General features: G+C 32.0%; 2 protein-coding genes across 3 annotated transcripts; one reads left to right on the top strand and one right to left on the bottom strand.

The window, feature by feature from the left end:
* Nucleotides 1-2,206: 2,206 nt before the first annotated feature.
* Nucleotides 2,207-6,076, bottom strand: LOC133676692 (zinc finger CCCH domain-containing protein 11-like). The gene is made up of 8 exons (XM_062098411.1): nt 5,621-6,076; nt 5,361-5,445; nt 5,114-5,254; nt 4,906-4,994; nt 3,748-3,936; nt 3,495-3,625; nt 3,284-3,386; nt 2,207-2,644 (listed from the first exon to the last, which is right to left on the bottom strand). Exons 1-8 carry the CDS (start codon nt 5,789-5,791, stop codon nt 2,471-2,473), a joined length of 1,083 nt encoding a protein of 360 aa, XP_061954395.1. The 5' UTR covers nt 5,792-6,076; the 3' UTR covers nt 2,207-2,470.
* Nucleotides 6,077-12,950: 6,874 nt separating this feature from the next.
* On the top strand, nt 12,951-18,350 carry LOC133676561 (mediator of RNA polymerase II transcription subunit 4). 2 transcript variants are annotated; one of them, XM_062098248.1, is made up of 2 exons: nt 12,951-14,321; nt 18,013-18,350. In XM_062098248.1, the coding sequence occupies exon 1, from the start codon at nt 13,095-13,097 to the stop codon at nt 14,280-14,282; it is 1,188 nt and encodes a 395-aa protein (XP_061954232.1). In that variant the 5' UTR covers nt 12,951-13,094; the 3' UTR covers nt 14,283-14,321; nt 18,013-18,350. The 2 variants fall into 2 exon arrangements, with proteins under 2 accessions (XP_061954232.1, XP_061954231.1); XM_062098247.1 differs by lacking the exon at nt 18,013-18,350 and adding an exon at nt 16,281-16,765.
* The last annotated feature ends 985 nt before the right edge of the window (nt 18,351-19,335 follow it).

Below are 19,335 nucleotides of genomic sequence, written 5' to 3'. Positions count from 1 at the left end.
TATTAAAATAATTTTTTTATTTTATTTTTAAAAAAATTTGTTTAATACAAATATATGATCTAAAACCATAAAAAAAAATTAATTTTACCATCATCCATTTAAAATTTAAAAAACATGCAATACCAAACGAGGGCCAAAAGAAATGCAACAATTACACTAATATATAAAACATCAGCAACATGCTCTAATGGTTTATGAGATGGCATGCTCGCACGTTGCTGCGGGCTTATAAAATAAATATACTTGATAGTGTTATAATTATGAACCAGTGCTAGATAAGTAATAGAAACTAAAGGTATAATGTAGCCAATATTTCATGACGGAAAAAAAAAGTTGTGTTGGTGATCAAAAACATAGAGACTAAACAAAATAATTTGTAGCAATCCATAATGTTTTGTGAGGAAAAATACAGTGTTTTTGCCACATAATTTAGCTTCTCTGTTAATAAAAAGCAAAAAAAAATTACAAAGCTAAATTCTCTACTAACTTAATATTAAAAAAAAATCGACAAAGATAATTTTGGAAGGAAAAAAAACCATGAGGAAAAACGTTGTAGCAATTGACAATGTTTTGTGAGAAAAACTACAGTGTTTTCCCCAATACAATCAACAAAGATAATTTTAGAAAGAATCATAACAAAAAAAATCATTTAAAGAAATACTGTAGCAATTTACAGTGTTTTGTGAAGAAAACAACAACGCTTTCCTCATATGATTTAGTTTTATTGTAATTATAATTTTTAACCAACTCAATATTAAAAAAAAAATCGACAAAGATAATTTTAGAAAAAATCATTAAAAAAAATCATGTGGAAAAACACTACAGCAAGTTACAGTGTTTTAAAGAAAAAAATTACAAAGCTAAATTCTCAATCAGTTCAATATTAAAAAATTAAAATCGACAAAGATAATTTTTGAAAAAATAAAATAAAACACAAAAAAAACAGGGGCAAAAGAACCATGCTGAAAACACTATAGCAATTCATAGTGTTTTGTAATGAAAGTTACAGTGCTTTCCCATATGATTTAGCCTTATGTGTAATAACGTATAATTATAATTCTCATCCAACTCAATATTAAAAAAATAAAATTAACAAAGATAATTTTGAAAAAATCATAAGAAAAAAAAAACTATGTGGAGAGATACTGTAGCAATCCACAGTGTTTTATGAGGAAAGTTATAACGCTTTCCCCATATGATTAAGCTTTATTACAAAGTTAAATTCTAACCAGCTCAATATTAAAAAAAAATTGACAAAAATAACTTTGAAAAAAAATATTACAAAAAAAAAAAGGAAATGAAATTGGAAAAAAAAACCTTATGAGGAAAAACTGTATCAATCTATAGTGTTTTGTGAGGAAAGTTACAGTATTTTCCCCACATGATTTCTTTACTTGTAATTGTAATTCTTAACCAGCTTAATTTAAAAAAACAAATGATAGATACTTTTAGAAAAAAAAACAAAAAAAACTATGAGGAAAAAAAACAATGTAGCAATCTACAGTAATTTGTGATGAAAGCTACAGTACTTCCCTCACATATTGTAACTGTAATTCTTAACCAACTCAATGTTAAAAAATAAAATCGAAAAAAATAATTTTGAAAAAAATCATAAAAAAAACAAAAAAATCATGTAGAAAAATACTGTAGCAATCAATAATGTTTTAAAGAAAAAAAATTACAAAACTAAATTCTCAATCAACTTAATATTAAAAAAAATAAAATTAACAGATATAATTTTGAAAAATAAAATATAAAAACCATGTAAGAAAACATTATAGTAATTCATAGTATTTTAAAAAAAATTACAAAGAAAAATTTTTAATCAACTTAATATTAAAAAAATAAAATTGACTAATTAAAAAAAAAGGCAAAAACCTAAAAAGTAACCAAAAAAAAAAAAAAAAGCTCCATGTTGTAATCCATAATGCGTGGATAAACAGTAAATTCCCACATCCTTTTCCTTGTTACTTAATGCATAGCAAATGGTTAACACAGCGACATAATCATCATCTCCGGTGGTCACATAACTCCAAATGGGGAGATTGATGAAAATGAACCTACAATAACAATCATAATTACTTTTCATTATTTGGGGCAACTCTATTACCAAAACATTGCTACAAATGACATGGGCAAAAAGCACGAACTTGCAAATGAATCTAAGCAAGTTTTCGGCGTTGTTCGTTTTTATGATTGAGCTGTGTTTCTGAAAACTTTTATTTTTATTTTTTACTTCAAATAAACCTCTGTAACAATCTTAAACTCACTCTTGATATCAAGAATAATAGACATCATGTCAAAAAGTAACTGCCTAGATTAGGGGAGGCTCATAACTTTCAATTAATTATCATTGGCAGCTAGTGAAATGGTTGCAAGTGATGCATTGGCCATGCAAATCCCTTCTCAGCAGGATCATGGAGTCAACATTTTAAAAAGGCATGTGGACCACAGACTCTGCCTCTCAAAACTATTTACAACCACTGCGCTCCTGAATTTGGATTGACGTTCTTGATAAACTTGCCTCCAGTTCATTTAACTCATCCATGTCCAGTTCATCTTCATCATCATCACGCAGATCTTCAGCATCACCAACAGCTGCTGCTGAGGTGCTTGGTCCATCAGCAGTGGATTTATCTTTGACCTGAGTTCCAGGAACAAACCACATCTCATTCCAGGGTATATAACTTTAACAGGCAAACATCCATTCAGTTTATGGATCGCAGAACTTTAAGACGCAAATGATTGGGAATGATTCACAGAAATTCAATTAAATTGAAGAATCTAATCCTTCAAGAAATTACCAACACATGATGTTATTATGACACATTCCTCATTCGAATTAATGGCAGACATAGGAAGTGACAATACAACCATCAAAAAATATTTCCATACTTGTCAATACAAAGCACAGATTTCATGTTAGTCAAGCACAAAGAACTAAGAAAATAGAGCATCATGCCATCCTTCACCTAGGCTACCCTTTGAACCTGAACAAGGCGAAAAAATCACTATGTCTGAAATGGAAAAGGTCATAGGACTAATAAAGTTCTAAGATTTCAGGAAGTGCTTGATGAAAAAATCAACATCAAAGAAACCATCACTTTTTCTGTATGGTATCAATAATCTCCATATGTATCATATGTATCATATAATCTAATTCTGTCCATCAACCCAATCTAATTTTTTGTGCATCAACTAATTTTAATGGGCATGCTAAAGCTTCACTAATCATTCTTTATTTGAACCCGTTATGAAATCACATAAAAAGGAAAAAGTTTACCTGCTGTTCAGTACCATCAGGTTCTTCCTCTCTTTGATATTTCTCATATGCCTCCTCGTCGTCCACAAACACACTGGCATCTGATAGAAAAAGCTCCCGGCCACTGAAATGGGATGGAAATGATAAAAGAGTTAGCAAATAATATCCAGTAGGCTAGGACATACAATCATCCGCAAATGTGTCTGCAAACGTAGACGGGGTGCGGAGATACCTCATACGATCAGTCTTAGCTCTCTCTGCCCTCTGAGAAGCTAAACCAGCATCTCTTTCTTCCATCCTTTTCTTCTTCCATTCCATGAACAGCTCAGGAGTCATAGGGGTTGAAGCAGTTGTTTTGGCACGCTAAAACCAAAAATGGGTATTTAGTAAACAAATGGATAATAAGACATAGGCATGATGCCACTGGAAGAAAAATATCCTGCGTTAAATGTACAGCATGGCTAACTTAGCCAATTAATAATCACCTGATTTTCAATCTCCTCTTCAATGGAGATCTTTTCAGCCTCTTCATCCAATAGAGCCTTCATCTGAGATTTCAAAACATACCCTGGAGGAAGAGCATGCCGATAATGGCAATCTTTACCACCATTTGGGCAGACCCAGAACCAACCATATTGTTTCTTCTCCACTGCTTCAAGAAAGTACTTGCAAACCTGCACAAGCATTGTAAGTCGCATATAAAACATTGGCCTAATTGCTCAACTAGACAAGATAAATCCTATCCCATTCACTTGGCCCAAATTAATGCCATAATTTGGAGTATCATATTTTGGAAATTCTCACTTGATGCCAACCAAAATCCTTTGAAACATATCCTTCACCTAGTCACTTTTATGTCTGTGTGCAACTGCACCTAATGTGCATATCATATCAAAATTAAGAACAAGTTTCCTGACCCACTTACCTTTCTTAAGAGACTCATGTTCCTATTCTCTACTCTCCACCCTTGATCAAATACAACATGGGCACAAAGAACTTTCACTAAACTTCATAATCAAACTCAAGATTACCTTTCAAATCCCCAGATCCTTCGTATTGAACTAGCTAGGAAACAATTCTCAATTTCACCTTCATTCTTGTAATGATACTTCAGCAATTTCTTTTCGAAAGCTTCCCACCAGCAGATTTGGTAAGGAGCAAGAATACAATAGATTGAATGAAATAAAGAAAAAATAAAGTTTTTGGAAATTTACAACTACAGTTCATTTCTTATTTCCTATGGGGGGGGAAAGAGTGCTTGTTTTTTATTCCAAGTGTCAGAATCCTCTGCACCACAAAGAAAGAGTCCCTAAGTTCTCAGGATGGATCTAAAAAATAGTGATAACTATTTAACCCACTTAATCTACTCCCCAACTCCCCTTCTCTGCAACTTCCAAATTCTAAAAATTCATCTCTCACTTCATATCTACCAATGATGTCTCAGATTGAAATCGCATTTCTCAGTATCATAGGCCGACGACATGGTTCTCATCAAGCATGCACCAAAATAAAAGGAAAAGAAAACTTCAACCAACAAATATGAAGTTTGTGGATGTGGATAAATTACACAAAGGAAAACGATGCTAGACTTATGGATACTCATTATCAAAACAACTTTCCATTTTTTGAGATAGAAAACTTACAATGTCAGTAGGTTTATTCTGTTGATACTCTTTTCCCTTCGACTCCACAACCTTCTCCAATGTCTCTTGGTCCCAATCCTCCATTGTTTCTTAAAACCCAAAAAGAAAAAGAAAACGAAACAAATACACGTAAGAACCAAACCTAATACTAACAAAAAAGAAATCATAGAAAAACAACCAAAATAAAACATATTTCTAACTGGACAACCTTGGTCACGCTTATCACTATACATATCAATCTTTTCTCCCTTCCGCTGAACATTCAAATCGTGCGAGAACTTGCATTTGAAACCCTTCGTGCATTGCCCTACTTTAAAGAACTCACAGACTATTGACTTTGGATCAACACCTGATCAATTAAGCTATTAGTATAACTCACATCACATTGAACAAAAATTTGAACATAATAAAAAAAAACTAAAATACAATAAAAAAGAAGAATAAAGGGTAATTACCATTGGGAACTTTGGGCTGGCTAACAGCAACTTTAAACAATTCATTTAGCTCCTTCTCTCTAGCTTTCTCTTCCTCTTTCTTTTTCTGTTTTTTTAATTATTTTTATAATTAAAATTCAAATACACATAAGAACATCAGCTAATTAAATGTCAAAATTACAGGATATTTCACAGTATAGATTCATCGAATAAAAGAAATGATAAAATATAGAAATAAAAAAGAATATATAATATAAAAAGGACTGGAATTTATAAATTACCTTGGCGGCGAGTTTAGAGGAGTCAGGTTGGGGTTGTACATTTTGCTTGAGGGATTGTACATATTTCTGTACATTTTTACTCTTGTTTTTGTTTTTGAGCCCGAAGGTCTTGTCTTCTGCGATCTTCTGCTTCTTTGCTAAATCTGCTTTTGGTTGCTGCTTCGGTGGCATCTCTTATTTGCATCCAAATCAGTACTATACACACTCGCAACCAAAAGCGCGATGATTATGCCAGCGGCGGAGGGAGCTATGGCACAGGCAATGCAGTAGGCAACTGTTGATGGAGAGAGAGAGAGAGAGAGAGAGAGGAGGGGATGTGTGCGGTTTTGCTTGGTTTTGGTCTTTTGGACGGGGACGCTACTGGAGTTGGGGATTCCAGAAGGGGCGTTAGGTCATGGAATGACGGATCTTTCCTTGGGTTGTCTCTTGCGTGGCGCATTATGGTTGAAAATGGCAATCCCTTATGTTTTTTCCTTGTTAAATTGTTTTTAAGAATTATTTTTTGCAAAAACATTTTTCAACAACAATAACAAACAAGGTATTTACATAACTAGATAAACCCAAAACCATGTATTTTTATTTTATTTTTAATGAAATAACATTAGTTTAAATAAAATTTTTAAAAAAAGTTTATTTTGACGAGTCTTGTATAAATTTGAACTTGTTAATTAAATTTTATTAAATTAACCTCTAAATTGATTTAAGATAAAACCTAATTCAGATTAAAATCGAGGTCAATCAAGTCAACCTATCAAATGAGGTTGGGTTTAATAAATATGGTATTGAATAAATAAAAACACAATACATGATTCTTTTTAGCAAACATAATTCATATGTGAAAGATTTATTATTTTTTCAAATCAACTTGTCAAGACTAAATTCTTCTACATTCGAGATAATATATATATCAAATTGATTTAGAACATTAATAATTTGTAGTATAATTAAAAAAATTAAAAAAGGTTAGATAAACACTATGGATTATAAAGAACTTTTACTTTGGACTCCAGTAATGGATCTCATCATTCCTCTTATAGCTCTTTTCTCGCTTTCTTACATCTCTATTAGCTCATCCCCTATTCTCTATGACTTTGTATTGGTTTTGATTGGTCTTTGTTCTTAGATTATGGCTCTGATGATTTGGTTAATCATGGTTAGGAGCTGGTAGTAGTTATTATCTTTTGGTGTAAGATTGAGCTTTTTGTCTGGATGCAACAGGCCTCTTTCTTGATTGATTAGTGGGTTTACAATGATTATGTATTAAATTCACACTCTACTTGCCATGTCATTTGCTAATTTTTATTCATTGGAAAAGTGCAAGTTGTTTTTTAAAATTTGATACACAATTATTACTTGAATAGATAATTTACTTGATTGTTGTCTCGCCTCCCTTCTCTATCATCTGATTTCACTAGGATATTGGCAAATGATTTTTTTTGTTCCTTTCTGGTTTAGTTTTTTTTCAATGTAATTTTAGTTTCTCTTACTTGCCATGTCCTTTGCCAATTCTTATTCATTTGATTTTTTTTTATTTGATGCATAGTTGTTACTTAATTAGATAATTCACTTGATTGTTGACTCGCCTCTCTTCTCCATCATTTGATTTTATTGGGATATTGGCATATAAGTTTTATATTCCTTTCACATTTAGTTCTTTTGCAATCAAATTTTAGTTTCTCTTACTTGTCATGTCATTTGCAAATTCTTATTTATAGGAAGAGTGCGAGTTCTTTTTTAGGATTTGATGCACAATTGTTGCTTGACTAGATAGTTTACTTGATTGTTGCCTTGCCTATCATCTCCATCATCTGATTTCACTTGGGTATTGATAGATAAGTTTTATGTTCCTTTATGGTTTAGTTCTTTTGCAATGTAATTTTAGTTTCTCTTGGTCATTTCCCATCTTTTTCATGCAAATCCATTTTTTATATTAATTAAGATGTTTATGATTGGAGGTGTTAGCTACTTATATTTGTTTATTTTCTTTTCTTAGAATTGGGGTGTCATTGTTATACAAGACGTTATATAAACTTTTCTCTTTTTGATTATTTCTATTAAAGAGAAATTGGCTTGTAAGTTAGTTTATTGTTATATTTACTTTCTATATTGTTCATGATATTTTTTTCCCTGGAAGTTGTGCTAGTGATTTATCTACTTTCTTATTAAATTATTACTTCAATTATTGTTTACCTTTTTTTTTTTATTTCATGTGTGTTGTTGTTTCTTGCAAATTCTCAAAACTACATTCAACTAGGATTAATGCCTTGATTGTTTGTCTCTAATGTTGCCCTTTTTTAATTTGTTTGTTCCTTTTATATGTTTGGGTCGCTAGTTTGTGCAATGCATCTTCATAGAACAACTTGGATTTCCCTTTGCTTGTTTGTTTGTTTTTTCCAATTTATGTTGCTTTTCTTTGATGGATTTGGATGCTTTTAGTCTATTTTTATGTTTGTTAATTATGTTGCTAACCTCTAAAAGGACTAGTGTTGTTTTTTTTTTTCAGTCTGACTATCTTATTATTTGTTTTTTATTTATGTTTTGTCATTAATTAAAAGTTGTGTGGTGTTTGTTTGTCTCATTTCCTTGTGTCTTCAACATAACCCTAAAATAAAATCATAATTCAACTCAAATTATCAAATAAAAAGTATACATCAATCTATATTAAATAATGTCCAAAAAGTCTAAAATGTATACACAAAAATGATAATTTTGTCCTAAATTTTACAAAATTATAACAATTAGTCCAAAAAATAATTTAAGGTTACGAATCGACCTTCTAAAGTGTTTGGCGTGTCCAAGAATTAATGAAATCAAGGTCGAAGGACTGTTGGAATAGAGGAGGCGCGTGTACCACGTGTCATCACTATTGTTGGTGCATGGATTCACGCACTGTTACTGCTGAAGGAAGGTGGGCTGATGGATCTGAAGCTCCTTGAGCTCCTCTTCACTTCTGAATCGGTGGTGCTTCTTCACACTCTCCAAGAAGAGAGATCGAGTCACCTTAAGTTATTATAGAAGACTATTACTTTTGTGAGAATGTTGTTTAAGATGGATGTTGAGTTTTCTCCAATCAATTCCCTTTCACAGGAGAACAACTTTTCTAGGTTTAAAGTTAACTTGGCTAACCTATGATCCGAGATAACCACATAAAAAGAAAAGTGAAAAAAATAAGAAAGCTCAAGGTTCAATAACCTAATATCAAATGATGAGATTGAAAATAAAAACTATTCAAAAAAATACATACCAAAATTATATCTAGCTAATCTTCAAAACTAGTGATCTGAGTTATGAGATTGGAATGACCCTATAAAAGACAAAAATAAAAACCACAAATAAAACTCTCAATCATAAAATTTTTAAAAGATAACAATCAAAACAATGAAAACCATATATGGTACAAAAATTAATGAAAGAAAATAATGAGGGACTAAATTGAAAAATAAAACAAATTAAAAAAAGGATAAAAAAGAGCAATTAAAAGAATGATGACCAAAATTAATGAAATAAAATGTTGAGGGATAAAATTGAAAAAAAATTAAGAAAATAAAAAAAAAAGACAAATTAAAATAATAAGGAGAGAAATTAGATAAAAAAGATAAATGAAATAAAGTATTGAGGGACAAAATAAAAAAAAAAGCAAGAAAATAATTTAAAAAATAGCAATAAAAAGAATGAGTATTATATTTGATATAAAAACAAAATAAAATAAAATGAAATGAGATAAAATTGAAAAAACATCCAAAACAAATAAAGATTGATCCAAAGAAGGAGGAACACAATTGAAACAAATAACAAATGGGAAGACTACTCTAGATTTTGGGTGACCCAATGTAGGTTTCAATGAAAGGAGAGAGGAGAGAGTGAGGAGTAGAAAAAAATCCTACTTCTACCAAACAACTATGAAGTTCACTATATGTGTCGCCCCATCAGTTGTGTTGTCATTGGATGTTTTGGACAACATGATGATTAGGTCTTTTTGGTCGCTCCACATGTCGTTTGAAGGGCGCAGACAACATCCACTCGTTGGCGAATGCATTGCACGTGCCAACCATTTTTTTTATTTTATTATTATTTTTATTTGTTAAAAGATTGATTTGCCCCAAATTCAAATAGATTATAACAAAATAACCATGATGAAAAGACCAAAATACCTTTTTGGTGCCTTCTTTAAGTTTTTTGACTTGAAGGGAAATGCGGTAATTTTTATTATTCTTTTCAAAAAAAATGACATAAAAGCCCCTATCATAGTTATTAAATCCAACCTGGGGATTGACCTGGCCAAGGGACCGGGTCCTGGATTACACGGGTTGACCTGGGTCAACCGTGATCAACCTAAAAAAATTAAAAAAAAATATTTAAAGTTTTAATATTTCATATGAAAAAATTAAGAAACAATTCATATGAATATAGGTTATACATGTTGTAAATAATAAAGTTTAAAAGATTATTTCAAAATATTTTTTTATCTCACGTTGAAAAGATTTTATGTTAACCTTTTAAGTTGAAATATTTAACCTTTTAAGTTGAAATATTTAAACCAAAAAGGTTTTTTTATCCCACATTGAAAAAACATAGTTTTTTTCTTATGAACTTAGAATATATATACTAAAATGCTTCAAATCGCACATTGAAAAAATAAAATATTCTTATAGTATTTATATAGTGAACTTTGAAAAATATTAATAACCAACTAAAAAATATGAAAAGAGGAGTCTCTAGCTAGGAGAAAAAACATATTTGAAAAAAAAACTGGTCTTTACCGGGTAGCTTAGGTCACGGGTCGACTGAGTTTGACTATTTTTTTCCTCTTGTCGGTCTTTCACCTTACTCGAATCGATTCACTCACCAATCGAGTCGGTTCGAGTTTAATAACTATAACCCCTATTAACCTTTCACTTTTTTTTCTTTTTACAACTATTTATGTTATTTCATTGTGCAAAAAATTGATAGACCATTATATCCATGATTAATTTCATAATGATAAATAAATCCCCTAGAAAATACCAATTTACCCTTCGAAGAGAGGCCATTTGGGCTTTTGTTATGAAATGAAAAGATGTGACGGTGCAAAGAGTCTAGCTCTACAGTAAAACATTGTTGGGGTTTAGAGTTTTTTTTTTAATTGTTGGAAGTAGGGCTTCTTATTTTTTTATTTGCTTTTTATAAATTAATCTTTATCTTATGATTTAAGTCGCAGGTTTAAAATGTTGATTCAGGTTGCTTTTTAGGATGATTTTTTAATTACATCCTACAACATTTGATTAATTGAAAATTAAGTTTTATAATTTTTTTCGATTTGTTTTCTATAAAATTATCTCAATCTTATTACCTAGTTCGCAGGTTTGGTTGACTTTATTTATTTATTTATTTTGCTCCATTTTTAATTGAATATTTTTTAATTGGGTTTCATGATTTTTTATTACTTTTTATAGGGTTATCTTGATTTAATGATCCAGGTTATAGGTTTAACAGGTTGATTTGTGTTGACTTGATTAATTTTTTTATCTTTTTTTAATTATTTTTTTCAATTTCACCTTCCAACAACTCAATCTTCTTCTTATTTTTTATTTAGTATATTTTTTCAATTTCATTAGTTGTTTGGAAATTGAGTTTTGTAATTTGTTTTTCAAATTGCTTTATATAGAGTTATCATGGTCCCATGAAAATTTTTTTCTCTCGATTTAAACTTCCAACATTAGATATGTTGAAAATGAAGATTTTTTATTTTTTATTTTTTTTTTATGAAATTATCTCAATCTCATAGTTCAGATCACGGGTTTAACAGGTTAACATAGATGTGACTTTGGTTTTTTTTAATTGGTTTTATTTTATCTTATTCTTCAACATTAAATTAGTTAGAAATTGGATTTCTTAATTTTTTTTTATTTATTCTCTATGGGGTTATCCCGATCTTATGAATCAAGTCGGGAGTTTGGCGGGTTAGCTCGGGTTGACTTAGATAGTTTTTTCATCATTTTTTTATTTAATATTTTTTTCAATTTCTTCTTTCAACGTTTGTTTGATTATGAATTTATCTTCATAATTAATTTTTATTTTTTTCTATGAGATTATCACGATCTTATTACCTGAATCATAAATTTAACAGGTTAACTTTGGTAGATCCAATAAATCGTTGTCTTAATATTTGAAAAAAAATATCATCCAATATGTCACAATATCAATATTTAAAAAAGATATTATCCAATATATATTGAGTTCATGATTATATTTTCTTTATTAAAAAACATGTTAATAAAACTTGGATATTTTTTTATATTGAAAAAAGTTAATCGGACCCACAACACTACATGAGCTAATAATCTAGTTTTTAACAAATACTAAAAGAGGTAATGCTTTTGTTGTGCACCTCCTCATAAACACTATTTATTGCAATAATATTTTTTGTCTTTACCTTTATTTCTCTTAAGATATTTGGTTTATTAGAGATTGAACTTTATGATTTGTTGTAGTTTACTTTCTATGTAGTTATCACAGTCTCATGACCCATGTTATGAGTTTGACGGGTTAACCTGGTTGACTCAAATTTTTTTTAATTGATATTTTTTTTAATTTCATTCTTCAACATTGAATTGATTAAGAATTAGATTTCATAATTAATTTCGGTTTGTTTTCTATAATGTTATTTTAGTCACATGACTTGAGTCTCAGAATTTTGCAAATTAACTCAGGTAAACTCAGGTCGTTTTATTGTGTTTTTTTTATTTAGATTTTTTCTAATTTCATCATTCGATAATGAGTTGATTGGAAATTAAATTTCATAATTTATTTCAATTTGCTTTTATTGTGGGTTTGATAGGTTAATTCAAGTATTTTTTTTTATTTACTTTCTATAAGGTTATTCCGGTCTCAAGATCCAGGTCATGAACTTGACGACTTAACTCGGTCTGACTCGGGCTATTTTATTTATATCTTTTTTAATTATTTTTTTTTTCAATTTCATCATTTAATTAATTAGAATTAAGTTTCATAATTTATTTCAATCTATTTTCTATGGAGTTATTATGATCTTATGATCCGGAATGTAAGTTTGATTTATTAACTTAAATGGCTTTTTATGTCTTTTTTTTTTAATTGAGTGTTAGATATACCTTTTGCTATTATTTTTAAGTATTTTTGGTTTTAAAAAATGTTAAATTAATATATTTTTAATAATTTTATAATTTTAAAATAATGATATCAAAAATAAAAAAAAATCTAAAATAAATTATTTTAATATATTTTTAAATAAAAAAATATTTTAAAAAACACAATACACAGTTACACACCCAACACTCTACAGAACAGTTACAAACGGACGACTCGTAAGTAGCTGGAAGCAAGCCGTCGTTCTCCTTTTAAGCAAATCAGGAAAACAAAGAATCGAATTCCCCCCTTTGTAATCCTGGTAGAAACAAATTAGGGTTCTTCTTGCAGATTTTCATTAAAAAAAAAAGGAAAGAACTATTCTCCAAAAATGCATCAGCACCAAATTGTACAATCGCCGGCCAGATTAGGCCTAACAAACCCAACTTCTCCTTCTCTCCCAGTCCAAACCCCAAATCCTCCTCCTCCCAAATTTCCCAACCCTCAACCCCCGCAGCACCACCACCCGTCCACCACCACCACCACCACCTCCTCAGCTCTCCTCTCTCTCCTCCCACCTCTCCCCAGAGCCCAATCTCTTCTCCTCCAAATGGCTTCTTTAGCCACCAAACTCTTCGAACTCTCCCCTAACCGTCCCCACTGGCTTTCCGTCTATCGCGGAACACTCCCAACTTTTCTTCCGTCACAATCCCAATCACTGGACGAACCCACTCCTACTTCTACCAAAGAAATTATCTCCCTCTTTACTTCCCTTCAAACCCAACTCTTTGAATCCGTCGCCGAACTTCAGGAAATCCTTGATCTCCAAGATTCCAAGCAAAGGATTTCCCAGGAAATCAAATCTAAAGACTCTGCGCTTCTTAATTTTGCTAATAAATTGAAAGAAGCTGAGAGAGTTCTTGATATTTTAGTTGATGATTATGCTGATTATCGCCGCCGCCGCCCTATCCCTCCTAATGAAGAAGAAGAAAATGCTACTAACACCACTACTGTTGCTACTCATTTGAAGTTATCTGATATTTTGTCATATGCACATCGTATTAGTTATACTACATTTGCTCCGCCGGAATTTGGTGCTGGACAGGCACCGTTGCGTGGGGCGCTACCTCCTGCTCCTCAGGAAGAGCAAATGAGAGCTTCCCAGTTGTATAATTTTGCTCATCTTGATGTTGGGTTGCCTAAAGATGTTGAAACTAAGGAGAAGACAATTGAGGCAATTATTGAGCCACAACACGAAGCTAATCCGCTTGAGAATTTGGCAGGCCTGTTTCCTCCTAATATTTCTGTTCCGGCAGGGTGGAAGCCTGGGATGCCTGTGGTTTTGCCAACAGATTTACCAGTGCCGCCACCTGGATGGAAGCCTGGGGATCCAGTGTCATTGGACTCTATTCCATTGCCTAGAGCTGTGGAACAGAAGTTGCCACCTATTGCTCCTCAAGGATTGCATAAGCCACCAGAGACTATACAGGTTCGGCACGTGGAGCTGGATATTCCGGATCAGGATGATGATAGTAGTGATTATAGTAGTGATGTGGAAAGCTCTGATGATGAGGATTGAGAGAGTGATGGTCCAGAATAATAGATTGTTCTGATCAAGGTAAGTGTACTTGCTCTTGTGAGCAAATTGAAATTATTGAGTTACATGTGATGTTCCTAGACTCCAATGTACAAGTAAGATTCAATTTTAATGATATTTTGTTTGTCTAATGTGAAAATCCCATGATTCTTTTACCATTTGTTTCATTACTACATATGGTTTGCAAGTTGCAGTAAGTCAAAAAGGTTACTGTGTTCACAAGTGCTTCAAAGATTATAACTCTTGATAAGATGTCACTTGATGATGCTGTGGTATTCAATTATTCATCACAGAAAGTACTTTTGTGAGTTTTGCAAGAAAGAAAATAATTTATCAATATATAGAATCAGATTTGGAAAGAAGAGTGATGATTAGAAGGATAGATTAAATTCATGTAAGCTGTGACTACGTGGGACAAGTTATCTCATACAGCAGACATGTACGAAGAATCCTTCTACTTCCATTGGCTGACAGACTAGCTTGGCAAGTAGGCAAAAGAGCTTATAATCAACGGGGGTGAGAACTGATTTATTTCTTGAAAGACATGATATAGAACTTAGTATTTTGACATAGAAGGATTAACGCAGGGTATGAAGATGCAACTTTAATGAATAAGAAGAGAGGGCAGCAGGTTGAAGACTTTTTTAAGTTGTTTTCTTGATCCATTTTCCTTGAGGGATGTAACAGTTGATTATCCATCCTACTGGTTATTTAGAAGTTTCTATAACTATGAAGTGGTTTGTTATTAAATGTTGCATTTTAATAGCATAAATGTCAAAAGATGGCTGACGCCAATACTAAGATGAGCACCTGATGAGTGGGGGAGCGCCAAGGATTCAATTCATTTTCTGTTCTTTTGTTTATTTATTTACAATTGAGATGGCTAAGGATCCGATTCTAATAAAAATTGAATAGATAAAAAATGAAAAAAACTGCGGTAAAAGATATGAGTTTATCTTTTATTAATCATTTAGGCCAGTGCTATCAGAGATTAATTACCACAATTATTATTATAAATGAAGGATGATAATTCTTAGGTCACGAGGAAGCTGTAGGTGAGAAATTTCACTTTCAAAAAGAGATGGAGAAACTGGGATTTTCTGTTTGAGCTTCATGCCTCTACATGTTTTAATGATAAGTTGTAGAGATACAAGTACAACCTGATGGATATTCAGAACCTTTTTGCTAACTATGTTTGGTTTGGATGGATGCTGTGTCAACTATTTCCCTGAAAGGTGTAAAATGTTTCAAAACTTCTCAATATGATTTCTATTATTTTCCTGGATTTGTGCTGCTGGCTCCATGTTGTTGGTTTGGCATTGTTGGTCTTGCAAATTATCATAAAAGAAACCTTTTGCACAGGCTTTTAAATGATGGGATCCCATAGAATGGGGCTTAAACTCAAATTTTGTGGAGCTAATAAATGTTATACAAACAGATGCACTATCATAGACAAAAAATTCCAAGATGTCTCAATTTATGATCCAGGAATTTGCTTAAAGTTTGTATGTAGAAGCTCGCACAATGATTAATCACCAGTTCTGAATATGTTTTAAGATTCCTATTGCCTGCACATGTTTTTTTAGCTCTGCATTCTTAAAAGATCTTGACCTTTATGTGTCAACTAGATAATCGAAAGCATGCTTATACTTTTGTTAGTAAATTTTGCTGTTCATATGGGAGCTTGGAACTGTAATTGACTTTTGGCTAAAAGTTGTGTCACTTTCCTTTTCTTTCCTTCCTTTTCTATTTCTTCTCATTGTAGTTCTTTGATTTTGTTGTTACAGTTTGTAGCCAAGAGAATTATTAGGAAAATGAGTAGAACCTGGAGGAAAGAAAATTTTTGTGTAGTTGTGCTATTTTTTCCATGATATGGTGTGTTTGTGTTATGATGCTAAGAATATTGGATAATTGCTAAACATTGGGAATTATTGGATAATTTCTTTTTCTCTTTGCATTGTTATGTTGTATTGTTTACAGGGTATTTTGGTGGTGTTTCACTGTTTCTGTTTCCTCAGCTTTTGTTCAGCATATTGGATAACTGGAGCTCTATTTTGCTTGTGCCTTTTTTTACGGACATCTTATATTCTTATCTTAACAAAGGGAAAAAAGAAAAGGAACATGACTTCTGTCTCAAATCCATGCAAGTTTGTGAGTGGGATGATATGCTCGTATTCATAATCTGATATGCAATTGTCTATGATACCCATCATCAACGATCCATTTCTGTTGCTGGTCCGGAGTCGAAGGAGTGGTCCAAAACTATGTTAGAGTATATAACTGATGACCATATTGCACTCTATTGGTGGATCAATTCCTGATAGTTGCTTCAAGGGAATGGAAGTGGTTCTACTTTTTTGACTTTCTGAATTGTAAAATTGCTATGTGTTCCTTTATTCTTTTGGATGGGAAAATTGCAACTTATTCTTCTAACTCTAATGAGTACTGGCTGGATGTTTGATGAACTGAACAATATTTAGGTAGCTCTAACAAGCTAACCTCTGTTTTTTTTTACTTAAGTTATGAATGTGAGTTGAGTTAGCTGCTTTGAGTGAATGTGGAAAGGGTCAATAGGTGAAGAAAGTTATGCATGTAAGTTTGGGTGAATGTTGTTTTGTATCTATCCTTGTAGTATTGTGTCGATTTGGTTTTTTCTTGCTCCTTTTCTTTTGTGAATCATTCATGGGTTGCTTTCCAAATAATGACCAAATTGATGCTTTAATAGTTTTATTCTGTTTTCCTCTACCATGTTCTGACACATGAGGACCAAACCCTGAATTTTTCAAATCAGTTTTGTTGAATTGAGATGCATTTTTCCTGTGATAATGTTAAGATAACTACTGGCCTTTTATGATGGTGAAAAGTGGTTAATAATCATAGTTGAGGTCTATGCTCAAGTATCATACATGTCATGGATAATTGATAATTGAAAAGTGGTTAATAATCATAGTTGAGATGCAGGATATAGTATATCAAGAGACCAGATAAATTAATAATATTCCTTTTTGATATTATTGGTAATCAGACATGATCGGTATTTTAGGTTCCTGAACTTGAATAAGGATTGATGAAAAGGCATGCTTGAGAATAAGAAATATTTTACTTTATGGACTGTTTTTAAGTCGTACCTGTTGCTAACCAAATTATATCTGACGACCTGTTAAATAGATTTCAATTGCTTGTTTTCTTGCTCAACTTTTCAGAAGTGGCTCTGATTTGGATCTAGTGCAGTAAGTTGCATCTGGTATTAGCCAATCAAGTTCAGGGGTAGTTCACTACAAGTGCCCCTGCATATAAGCTGATCCCAAAATGGTAAGGTTATGATTTTCTGTGGCCTATATTATCGAACCCATAAATGGTTTATGGTAGCTCACTTGTGAGTTTGATGAGCTTGTTTGGCTCTTCGAAATTAGCCAAGCATATTATCAACCTGCCAGCATAGTGGTCAGTGAAATGTAATAGTTTATGCCTTTTTAGTTAGATAGGGTTTTACCGTTCAGGATTTCGTCCATATCCCTAAGGTCTAAAGTACTATGATGTGTTTTATAGACAGTAAAAGCTTTTCTGAGACTTAAGTGATATTATGATTTGGTGTCATAATTTTGCCCAACATGTATGGTCAATGAACATGATTTTGGTGTGTATACTTCGTGCTTCCCCCTGTTTGAGTTCGAAATACACTGTATATGTAATTCCCTTTGGTGATTTGCAGGTTCTGTTATTGATGAACCTTGCTATTAACTCGTGGAGGCTAGAGCCCTGATTTTGAGCCAATTGTAAGGACTAACATTCTTTTGCAGTATCATTCTGGAAAAGCTCAGTGTGATCATACTCTTAGCAGCAAGCATGTGATGATCATACTATGGAGTTAAACATCTTATGTGACAAATTTCCTAACACCATGGAGTTAAACATCGTATGTGACAAATTCCCTAATGCCAAATAAGTGTCTGTGGATTGCTTTTACAAGGAAACACATCACTGTCTTATATAAATTGGCAGTTTTATTAGTAATATAATTCTCAGTGACCATTTCATCATGAAAAAACATATATGCTGAGTTTTCTCCTTCTACTTTCAAGGAACAACGTTGACAAGTGACAGCAACGTGCAGAAATCTATGAAAGTCATTGTAGGGGTGATACGAAAAGAAAATACAAAAAGAAAATAAAAAGTATAACAGTGAACCCGTGAGAATGAGAACAAAAACATATAAAGTGACATTAATTTAATCTCATGCTACCTCATCTTTTATCTTTTTTATGTTAGTAACAAGTCCTAGAAATAATGTCAAAATATCCTACCAAGCAAGACATGTATTTCAAGTTCTTCCTAAGTCTTTGTCGTCTCTCTTTGTAGTTAACAAATGGTTTATCTAAAACACAATATTTCTCTCTATATAAATATTTCTATCTCTTATTTTACTCATTTGATTCCTCACCATCTATCTCTGTCTTTCCATGGTTTTGATCCTCCGATCATGCATTCTTTGTCTAAAATACAGTATAAAACTTTCTCATACCTAGGATCCTCTAATGCTGGTGTTAGTCTACTAAGATTGAAAATTTAAGATTCGGGCAACAGGGAAAGGGAAGAATGGGGAGTGGGGACTGTGTAGTGGAGTGTCAGGGGGCTCGAACAGGGAGACAATAAATTTTTTAACTTTTGCGGGTTAAAACTCAAACTCGGTCAAAATCGGTCAAACTCGTAAAATCAGTTTGATTTTACCGATTTTAACCGAGTTTGACTGATTTCGAGTTTTAACCTGATTTGACATGTTATATACATGTTGACTCGTAAAATTATAAGATTTTAAGAGTCAACTCGCGATTTTAAGAATCTTGGTTGAAGGCATATGCAATAATACAAGTGACAAAAGTTCGAAGGTCACTTGATCACTAAAAATGGTGGGTTTTTTCTTCGAGTTCCTGAAGTTGTGGCAGAGTGTGATGATACACGCTACAATACACTGGGAGCAGCTGCCCATAATCAAACCAATGATACAGCATTTTGAACTTTCACTACTTAGAATTTG

This window comes from Populus nigra, chromosome 17, assembly GCF_951802175.1.
Source record: "Populus nigra chromosome 17, ddPopNigr1.1, whole genome shotgun sequence".
NCBI classification, from domain to species: domain Eukaryota; kingdom Viridiplantae; phylum Streptophyta; class Magnoliopsida; order Malpighiales; family Salicaceae; genus Populus; species Populus nigra.
The sequence above is the reverse complement of the archived record's forward strand: the minus strand, read 5'-3'. Positions and strand labels throughout refer to the sequence as shown.

Coding starts and splice junctions, on each gene's coding strand:
- LOC133676692 (XM_062098411.1), bottom strand. CDS start 5,791: ATGCCACCGAAGCAGCAACCAAAAGCAGATTTAGCAAAGAAGCAGAAG. Junction 5,446..5,620: donor CCTCTAAACTCGCCGCCAAG/GTAATTTATAAA, acceptor TTAAAAAAACAG/AAAAAGAAAGAGGAAGAGAA. Junction 3,626..3,747: donor AAGAGGAGATTGAAAATCAG/GTGATTATTAAT, acceptor TTTTGGTTTTAG/CGTGCCAAAACAACTGCTTC.
- LOC133676561 (XM_062098248.1), top strand. CDS start 13,095: ATGCATCAGCACCAAATTGTACAATCGCCGGCCAGATTAGGCCTAACA.